This window comes from Cryptomeria japonica, unplaced genomic scaffold (genome assembly GCF_030272615.1).
Source record: "Cryptomeria japonica unplaced genomic scaffold, Sugi_1.0 HiC_scaffold_252, whole genome shotgun sequence".
In the NCBI taxonomy this organism is placed as follows: Eukaryota; Viridiplantae; Streptophyta; class Pinopsida; order Cupressales; family Cupressaceae; genus Cryptomeria; species Cryptomeria japonica.
In genome coordinates, this window is record NW_026729074.1 from 32,003 (window position 1) to 42,888 (window position 10,886).

Here is a 10,886-nt window from a genome sequence, read left to right on the forward strand (position 1 = left end):
TCAAGCCAATATGGCTTTGATACCAATTGTAAGGATTAGAAAGAACAGAGAAAACAAAAACAAAAACAGAAAAAGTAAACAACACATGATTTATCGTGGTTCGGCAAATATGTCTACATCCACACTCAAAGCAGGGAATAACATCTATTAATCAACTCTCTAAATACATGGGCTGCACACAGCCATTATATAATCATAATCAGCTATGAAATGAACAGTTGTGAGAACGCGAATGGTCATGTGACCGTTGGGCTTCACATTCCCAACACAAATTGCTATGACACGGGATGAATTCGTTGTCAAACAGAGTGACTTTGGTTAGTCTGCTATCCTCAAGTCGTTAATCAAAAGGATGAAATCGATATGACCAAATGGCTGATAAAGTTGTCACGTGGAGTCACATGTCTGAGATGAAGTCGCCGATCAAACTCGGTAAGTTTCAAATCGCTGATGTTAAAACCAGAGTCACCACCTTATGATGATCAAAATTTGATAAAAATCTCAAATCGTTGGTGTATATATTGGCTGTGTTCAAGTTGATCATAGGCAATTAAAGGCAAGTCGATTACAAATTGATCAAACGAAGTGATTAATAGCAATAGGTAACTCATCACCTTTTGGACGATTTTATTAAATGAGCCTGAATTAGGATACTAAGCAGTTCGACCACCTTCATTAAATGTCAATTCACAAACTTTAAATGACATTTTGTTTTATTTTCAAACCACTGGACATCTTCATTGAATCGAATCATGAGGCCTTCAAAATTTCCAAGTTGAAATTGCCTTATCACCTTCATCGATTGATAGCAAAGCTTCATGTATTAAATGATTTGAATTATATCGCCACCTTTATCGAATGTATCATTTTAAAATTGATCTTCAAACCATTAATTAAATGCTTCACATTTGCCTTTGAATTTTGTTCTTGAGCTCATACATGATCATTGAATACCTTCTAGAGTTGTATCGTGGAAATTCAAATTGTGTTGCTACACTTTGCATTGCATGTGCTCTTGTTCATTGTGGAATTGAATATTGAAATTGTTTTCAACAACTTGCATCACTAGGAGTAGTGATTAGCAATGCATGAGAAGTGCAATGCTTTCAAGAAGCAAGCAGCAGTGACACGAGGTGGCACTGCTTAAAAGAAGCAGTGACACTGAAAGACATTGCTTAAAAGAAGCAGTGGTACTGCTGCTAAACAGCAGAGGCACCAAAAGGCATTGTTTAAAAGCACAAGTGGCACCATTGAGAGGCAGCAGTGCTACCACTGAGAGGCAGCAGTGCTACCACTGAGAAGCAGCAGTGGCATCGTTTAGAAGGCTTATTTTCTATGTCTTAGTAAAAAATTTCATGATTTTTATTTTCTTGATTTTTTGAAAATTTTCAATTTTTTTCGATTTTTAAAATTTTTAATTTTTTGTATTTTTTATTTTTTATTTTTTTTTGTATTTTTTAATTTTTAAATGTTTTTGGATGTTTTAATTTTTAATTTTTTTTTAGATTTTTTAATTTAAGAGGCACACACTTTAAATTATACGAAACTAAAACACCTAATTTATGACAACTAAGCTAAGAAAAGAGGACTCCCCATTTACAATAGGGCAATGTGTGAATACGTCACAACAATTCCAAGGTCCACAACAAGATCTAAAGAATGTAGAGAACCATTAGGCAAGAAAGGAGAATTCTAAACTCCAAGTGGGAGGGGACAAAGAGCAAGATTGTCATGGTTAAAAGTTAATATTTGTTTCTATAATTATTACATTTTGATGCTTTCTTACATTATTTCAATATTGTTGTCCTTATATTTGTCATGCTTATTATTCAAATCTTCAAATTGTTCCCAAGGTTAGAGCGGGATCTAATGAGTGTTTACACGTAGGTAATGAGTGCGTTGTCCAAGATCATTGCTAGCCAAAACCTGAAAATGGAAGAGTTTTTGAGAATTACCATAAATTGAGGGAAATCGCATGACAGTCAGGATCTAAATATCATTTTATGTTGTGTGGCCAACTTTCACCTGAGCCCAGTTCATACTTTGTCATATTTTAAACTTTCCATTTTTGGTGTCTGTTGCCCCCAAAATGATTAAATATCTCATCCTAGGCTTCATCATGTGGTGTAAATAATCATGTTGACCTTTTTCCCTTTCATTGATACGTTTTTCAAATTTCAAGACCTAACTCCCCACCATTTGAAAGTTATGCCATTTTTCGTCAGCCAAAGCAATATATTTGAAATATTTAAATTATTTTTCAAATAATAATTTAATATTTTAAATTATTTTCATATGTCTGATCTTTTGGTTCTTAAAAGGAAGTTCAAAAGCATCGGTTGCACTCTTCCCTGTTTCTACGCTGTGATCAATGGTTTTCTAAGGTCTAAAGGATAGTTCGTGAAGCTAAAGTTTAGAAATGCTCAATTTTTGAGCATTCTTAACCTCTTTTTTTAACCCTTGGCAAAAAAGGTTAGAAATGCTCACTTTTTGAGCATTTCTAACCCATATTTCTAACCTATCCCCAAAAGGTTAAGAATGTTCAAAATTTGAGCATTTCTAACCCCATTTCTTAACCTTTCGGGCCCCACTTTGTCAAGAAGGTTAAAAATGCTCAATTTTTGAGCATTCTTAACCTCTTATTGATTTTATCAAAGAAAGGAAAGATATTAAAGAAAAATAATAAATAAAAGAAGGATTCAGAGAGCAAGTTATGAGCGTTCATCAAAGCATTGAAAAAGAGAGGGAATCGCGTCAGATGTTGTAGTTGTGACTACTTTGATAGCCAATATACGTAACATGTTTGAATGTTGCAGAATGAGGAAGAATAGACAATATTCATGAGATGCTTGACAAGAATATCATGTATGTTGTAGGTTATGGATGCACAAAAAATGCATGTGAACCATTTGACAGAATTCCTCAAAGAAATGTGGTCTCATGGAATGCGATGAATATAGGATATGCATGAAATGGAGTTTGCGAGGAAGCTCTCAAAGTGTTTGGATTAATGCCACTCATAGGTGTTTAACTATTTGGAAGACCGCCTCAAGGAGATATGGAACACGTCACATGCAAATCATGGGATTCTTGACATGGCATGTGAACTCTTTGACAGAATATCGTGGCAGATAAGAATGCATTGGGGAAGCATAGGAAATGCGTTTGACAATGCATGTTAACTGTTTGGCATAAGTTCCTCAAAGAATACCAAGATTATCAGCAGTGCACATACACTATTTGGCGTCATCCCTCACAGTTATGTGGTCTCAAGGAATGATAATGTGACAAGGTGTGTGAACTAAACGTTGTTTCCAACAGAGATGGTCTTTGATATCATTTTTTTTATGTTGCTGCGAATTGTGGGAAATGTGGAATGCACAAACAATGCACATGAACTGTTTGACAATGCATGTGAACTATTTGACAACGCCTGTTAACAGTTGACAATGCACGTTAACTATTTTGCAGAATTCCCCAAAGGAGGTTGTGGTTTCAGCAATGCACTGTTTTGTGTCTACTTTCTCAAAGTCACACGGTCTCAGGTGTTGGCTGCAAACAGAACACACCACACCGTTAGCATAATTCCTCATGGTCACGTGCTCATAGGGCATGGACAGGTGACAAGGCATGTGGACATCGCTTTCAGCAGGGTTAGTTTGTGACAGCTGCTGCAAGTCGTGAGAACTATGGAAATACAAACAACGCACGTGAATAATTTGATAGAATTCCTCAAAGTAACGTGGTCTCTTGGCATAATAATAAACACATTTTATTTTGATGACTTTTTCCAGCATCCTCCTTGCCAACGATAAGATAGAATGAATCAATCCTCGACATTATATCAAATAAGTAAAAGAAATTACATCTGCGGCTTTGGCGAGTATGAGTGAAGATCATAAGGCATTGTGCTAGCACATAAAATTTTCCACATGGCATTTTGGGCATCGTGGTATGTGAGCCGTAAAGCATAGACAATATGCAAGCTATTCAATAAAATACTTCTCGCCAAATGTGGAGAGAAGAGTTTTACATGTCGAGGATCGGGAATGTTGAAATGGCTTAAAGTTGTGGACAAGCACTTATGTTTATACCAGAGAGAATGGCATCGTTTAAACCCTTGTAAGAATGGGAAAAGACATTGGTGAATGTGTCCACTTGGTGCTCATATATCACATAAAAATATGAGTTTAAGAGTATATGCAACAACTCAAATGATGTGGCTTATGTTCATCTCTTGAACATTTGTGCAGAATCAAGTATAAGAGTCAAGGTTCAAGTCGTGAGGAAATTGGCAAATGAATAAGATGAAGTTGGATAAGAACCTCGTTGCAATCCTAACTTGAAAGTTTTATCTAAAGTTTTATGTTTCAAGATGATCTTTTGTAAAAGTGATTTAACTCACTTATTGTAACTAAAGGTTAGGAAGTTGACTTTTTCTATGCATAAGTGTGTAAGTTATTAACTCTTTGAAATTCACTTAGAAAAGAGTTAGTTATTAACCCAGGAATAAAGTTAGTTACTAAGGTGGTTATTCTGGGAAGCCTATAAATACAAGGCTATTTGTAATGTAAGGGGAGACTTTTTACAGAGGGAAAAACTCTGCTAGAATTGCAGGAGAAAATTGTAATGATATTTTGATTTGCACTATGTATAGAAAGGATTTTGGACTTGTATATTTCCAAAAGGATAATGAAGAATACGTCTTAGTTCATATGTTCTAAATGTATTCATGTGTTATCATTGCTAATTTCTCGTAAGTCAAATTGGTAGTCCATTAATGCATATGTGATTTGTACAATTGATGTGATGATGCACAAGCAACCTTTGGTATCTCAGTTTGAATGTGTTGAAGTGTCTTATCTCTTCGTATGTTGAGATTCGTCATTCTTCTTAATCTTCATCTCATGACTAAGCATATAACCTTATATACTCCCCTTGTAATTTGTTTTTAATGGTGATAAATCTCAGTTGATGGTCGTATGTCTATTGTTGGGGTTTCTATCTTTATTTCTTTTTAGTTTTATGTTTTCTCCTTTACGTACTTTCAGGTTAAAAGTACACAAAAATCCTAAATACCCCTATCATACGAGGGAGCTGCCCCTCTCAAACGCAGAGGAAGATCATGTTTCACAGAACGATCTCTCCAACTGTTGGGACGTTTGTCACTGCTCATCGGGCAAACAGGGTCAGTTTCAGGTAAATGATTGCAGTGACAAATCTATTTACTAACAAATATTTAATAGAGTTGAGTACTCCTATTCTTTATGAGATATATAATGATATGCATAGAAAAATGTTGTCTACATAAATATTCTTTGTATTATAAAATCTTTCTCTTTAATTTTTACATCATTAAACCAAACAAATATATAAAACTCCTAAATGATACTAAACTCAAATCTTTTACAATATTTAAAAATTAAAAATAGAAAACTAAATTAATTTATTCGGAACATGTGCAAACATTTAAAACAATTTTTGTTTAAAGAGTAAAAGAAAATATCTCACGTTATCGGTGGATTTTCAATGACGTTACTGAAAACAATAACTTCGACATGTTTATTTAAGGAATATATTTTGCCGTTGTAAATGTCAGTGTAGAATAGCTTTGAAAAATAAATGAATAAAGAAATAAATATATACAGTGGCTTTTAACTGGCAAAACAATAGTACACTTGAGATGTTCACCTAGAATGAATGCCAAACTCGGGACCTCCCCCATTGGATTAAACGGATATGAAATTATAGAAGAATAATTTCTTTCTAAACGAGCAACTTGCTTTGAAAAGTCTTACTCACACAGTCTATTTATGATCGAGCATGTGCAAAATCTTTCAAAGAATTGCAGAGCACTACACTCGAGATGTTGACATAGAAAAGTCTTACTCCCACTGGCCCCGGTGAATATAATAACTGTTTTTCATCGACCATGTGCAAAACTTTGCTCATAATTGAAGCATACTACACCGGAATCGCGATACCTAATCTTGTTATTTTGGCTCCTTTTCACATTGATCATGAATATTAGTACTCCTTGTGCCTCAACTCTAAATAGGTGCCTTGTTATAGTAGCGATTTGTAAGTTTGAGAGTCGTCGCGAAGATTTTGTGTAGGGATGTTCGTAACAGACATTGACAACTGATTGATTTAACGAAGGCTCTCATAGTGTATACTCCATCCACTGCAAGGCTTGAATATTGTAAGAATCTTTACTCTTCCTACGTACGCTGTGAAAAGTGACTTTTGTGTGCTATTTAGAATGGTCTGGACTAATTGCAGATTGATGTCTTACTGTTTGAAGTGATTTTTGTAGTGTTTTCTAATCATTTTTGGAAAGAGCGGAAATTTCAACTTTTGGTTAAACAATTGTTTTTCACGTTAGGGCTTGTTTTCCACGTTAAACTGAGGTACACAAAGATGTGCTTTTACATCCCCTCCATCTTCTCTTTTGTTTCTCATACTTTTAAATTTTTACTTCTAGTAGGATTTATATATTCGATTACAAGCTTTCCTAGGAGCTTGCACTATTCTAGACCATTAGCTCTCCTAGAATTTTCCAATTTTGCCAGATTCCACAAGCTTTCCCCGCATTCTTCCTCTTTGAATAACTCATTAAAAGATGTTATGTTTTTTTAGTATCGTTATCGTACAACACTCCTGTTCCGTCTGTACTTCGGAAATTAAACTGTCAAATCTCAAGGAATGCTTCTAAGAATGCTCCAAGCGTAAGTTTTAAGTCTACAATCCGTGGTGTTAATGGCCAATACAACTGCTGTAAGCGTCAGTTTAAGACTGTCAACGAATCCCCTTTTCTAATAGGTTCCCTATTTAGGCATACGATTTTTAGATCTTCCTCTATTTTTATCTCCATTTGTTTGATAAGAATGCACATGAAAATTTAGAGCAAGGAGACTATATTGATATACAAAGAACCAGAAAAAAAATACGCAGAAGTATAACGTCCATTTCTACTGGCATTTTCATAAAGATAGTAGTGTATTACAATAGAAACTACTGTCAACGAGAAAAAGAGAATAAAGGGAATTGAATAGGCTTTCCTATGAAAGAACTTAAATATGAGGCATGAAATTAAATTTACTTATTTCATTTTAGTTCTGTCCAATTTTAACTTTAAACCGTTACTGGGTTTGGTAGAGAATTTCACCACATTGTTTCTTTCAAGGCATAAAACTAATGGCTATCGTTTGAGCTGAGGCAGCTACATTCTTCAATAATCTAAATGTATTGCTTGTCCTCTAGTTATCCTACATTAATTATAGTTAAATAAATTTATGAAAATATTCCATTGATTTTAGAAAATACATGAATTTCAATTCTTTTATTTTAAAAAAAATGTGTATTTTTTAAAGAGTTTAAACATAAAGAAGAATTCAGAAAATAATAATACAATTCCATTTTCAATCATAAATTTAATTCATAATAAGGGACTCTTTCTTTGTAAACAAGATCAAGCTCTAGGCGATAACATCTCCTATTTCCTTTTCTCTTTCTTTGTAAACAGGATCAAGCACAAAGATGAGACGACCCTACCAAGGGACTCTTTAATGGTGATATTGGATTTTCTCACCCACACTAGAGCTATCCTTTGACTTAGCATGAAAATCTATTACATTTTTCTCTTCCACTATTAGAGAAGCCTGATTACACAACGTATGACCCAGGGACTAAGGTAGATATGAATCCTCTCTTCTCCGAAACTTTTGAATTAAGGTAATGAGATTGTAAGAAAGTTGTATTTTACTTAAAGTAATTTATAAAGGAAAATAAAATTCAAAATAATTTTGTTTGCGCCTCTAAATTAAAGCAAAATATGACGATGAAAATTGTATGATCATTCTTAGGAATACTAACTTCATACAGATCATACTGATGCTAATCTTAATCCCTGCTCACATTACGTAGCATGGTTTGGTTCACTTAAGTTAATTTTCGAGGCTGAAATTTGTGTCTGAAAACTGTACGCAGTTGAGGAGTTTTTCCGTAAAGAATTCGAGACATTCTCCAGAGATGGCAAAGGTTATGATCGGTAACAATCCTCAAGTGGACAAAGGGAATGCAAATTTTAATGGATTGTTTGAATGTTTTAAAAAAGGTGGCTTAACAGACTTTATACAGTGTCCCGAGTATATTTCTACACTTGATTTTTCTGCGCAGAACCTTCGATACAGAGAACCTCAAATACGCAATCCTGACTTTATCTTTATTCCCGACGACAAATGCCAGCTGCAACAATTTGTGTTTCTACTATTAAATGATATTTGGATGAATGGTCAAAGGTAATGTTTTGTAAAGAAGCAAGAATTTTTTTTTTTTTTTTTATCATTAACTGTTAAAAGCAATGTGAGTGAATCCCTACTGTGTAGGATAAAATGCCCATGGGAGATTCGTGTTCGATGTGGAGGGCACAGCTACGAGGGGCTTTCCTACACTGCGGACGCTCCTTTCGTGCTTATCGATCTTCAAAAGCTGAACAAAGTCACTGTGGACGAGAAATCAGAGACGGCCTGGGTAGAAGGAGGCGCCACGTTAGGTGAAGTTTATTCTGCTATAGCAGAAAGCTCGCCTGAGCTCGCGTTTCCTGCAGGAATTTGCCACACTGTGGGCTCCGGTGGTCATTTCGCAGGTGGGGGGCTGGGTTTTCTGTCGAGAAAGTACGGCCTTTCAGTTGACAATGTGTTGGACGCCCTCCTGATAAATGGGTCAGGGGAGATGGTGAATAGAATCCAAATGGGCGAAGATGTGTTTTGGGCCCTGAGAGGAGGCGGCGGTGGCAGCTGGGGAGTTGTTTGTGCCTGGAAAATCCGGTTGGTGGCGGTGCCTCCAGTTTTAACAGCCTTCAAAGTGTTGAAATATGGTACAGATACTGTCACGGAGACCGTGAACAGATGGCAATATGTTGCTCCCAAATTGGAGGACAACATCTTCATGCAAGTAAAGGTCGACTTTAACGAGAGAAAAGTAATCAGAGCCTTGTTCGAAGGAACATACCTTGGGTGTCAGAACGAGCTGGTGCATAAAATTGCGCAGAGCTTCCCAGAGCTTGAACTGGAGTCGGCAAATTGTGAAGAAATGAGTTGGATAAAGACAATTGCCTACTTCGAGAACAACATCCCAATCAGTGAATTAACTAACAGGTATTATTACAAGAAGAGCTACTTCAAAGTGAAGTCAGATTTCGCCAATGTCCCTCTTCCAGAGTCTGCGCTGAGAGAACTGTGGAGCAGAATGGCAAAAGAGCCGTGTGTGTATACAATTTTCTTTCCCTTGGGAGGGGAGATGGACAGGATACTCTCCGATGCGAGGCCGTTTCCTCAGCGAGCTGGGACATTGTTCAGCATACACTACAACATATCCTGGACTGAGAGTGGTGAAGATGATTACTACCTTAAGTGGATGAGGGATCTTTATAAATACATGGAACCTTATGTCTCCCATTGTCCCAGGGCTGCATACGTGAACTTTCTTGACCTTGATCTGGGCACTGGCCACGATTCCGTTGAAGAGGCCAGAGTTTGGGGTGAAAAGTATTTTGGTGCAAATTTCGATAGGCTTGTTGAAGCTAAAACGCAGGTGGATCCCGCTAACAACTTCAATAATCCTCAGAGCATTCCTCCTAGGTGTGATTATAATATTAAGAAATGTGTTGACATAAAAGGAAGCTCCTAAAAGCTATGATACCGTCAATTAGCTTTAAGCGCATTTAACTTTAAAGACTTTCTAATATTTATAATATTATCTTATCTTATTATATGCACATCCCAATGCACTTGAAATATAAATGTTAGAGTACTCTGATGTTGCTATTCTTCTTTAGATTGTCAATGATGTGTATAGATCGTGAACTTTGTATTGATGTATATAGATTCTTATATGTTTGAATTGTATAGTGCATTTAACTTTTCATTTCCTAGATATTATAGCCTTTAACATTATGATTATTTGTTAGGTATCTTCATATCTAAATTATCTCAATGTTAGATGATTTTCAGTTTGATTTAAGTGTGTACTTGTTATTTAATTAGAGATGAACAACATACTAAAAGGAATTGTGTTCTTATTTCCATCTAACTCAATCCAAATTTGTGAGATAGGTTTTTTTTGGCTCATTGAATCTAAATCTAAATAAAGTGAATTTATTTTTCAATCTTAAGGAAACATGTTGAAACATGTTTAAATTAATAATTCTCTTATCGAATTCAACAACTTCTCGTTGTTTAACTAATTTTGTCATTATCATTAAGTAATACGATATTAAAGAAATACTCTACCAAAATCTCTTCCCACAATACCATAAATTGTCTTCTCATCATGTCTTTCTTTATATATAAGTGTCTATTAAATATATCCATTTGAGAAAATCTTCCTTCTATACATGCTACAAGCATTACATTTGGTTTTGAGGGTTCAACTTTTCATTTGTATTTTAACATTAAAGCATGCTCCTTTCCATAATTACTTATTATTGGCTAGTATGCTTTTATCAAATCAATTGGAATTATAAAATATTTCCTATAATGATTGTATTATGTTCATATAAAGTTTTAAATTGTTGAACATTTACTTTAAGATTATATTTATTTTTATTTTTCCTTAAAATTATAATTTTAAACCTCTTCTCTTTTTTTAGGCCCTCATTATCATGCACTACAACATTCAACAACTCTTCACTAAAAATTTGATTGTTTAATTAAGTAATTAGGGTTATTAACCCATCAAACCCTTTACTTATGCTAATTTTAGATTGGGCATATTTTGTTAAGATTCCCACAGATACTGAGAGGGGGGGATGAATCAGTATCTAACCAATAATAAGATTTTCTTAACTTAAAACATGTAGAACATATCAATACAGTATACCGGTA

At 34.9% G+C, this 10,886-nt stretch overlaps 1 protein-coding gene across 1 annotated transcript; it reads left to right on the forward strand.

Moving 5' to 3' along the window:
* The first annotated feature begins 371 nt into the window (after positions 1-371).
* On the forward strand, positions 372-9,690 carry LOC131074748 (berberine bridge enzyme-like D-2). The gene is made up of 4 exons (XM_058011424.1): positions 372-432; positions 3,472-3,653; positions 7,990-8,300; positions 8,388-9,690. The coding sequence occupies exons 1-4, from the start codon at positions 372-374 to the stop codon at positions 9,688-9,690; spliced, it is 1,857 nt and encodes a 618-aa protein (XP_057867407.1).
* Positions 9,691-10,886: the final 1,196 nt, after the last annotated feature.

Excerpts from the sequence above, each read along its gene's own strand:
- LOC131074748 (XM_058011424.1), top strand. The coding sequence starts at position 372 with ATGGCTGATAAAGTTGTCACGTGGAGTCACATGTCTGAGATGAAGTCG. Across the intron at positions 433-3,471 it reads GAAGTCGCCGATCAAACTCG|AATTCCCCAAAGGAGGTTGT; the intron begins GTAAGTTTCAAA and ends ACTATTTTGCAG. Across the intron at positions 3,654-7,989 it reads TGGACATCGCTTTCAGCAGG|TTGAGGAGTTTTTCCGTAAA; the intron begins GTTAGTTTGTGA and ends AACTGTACGCAG.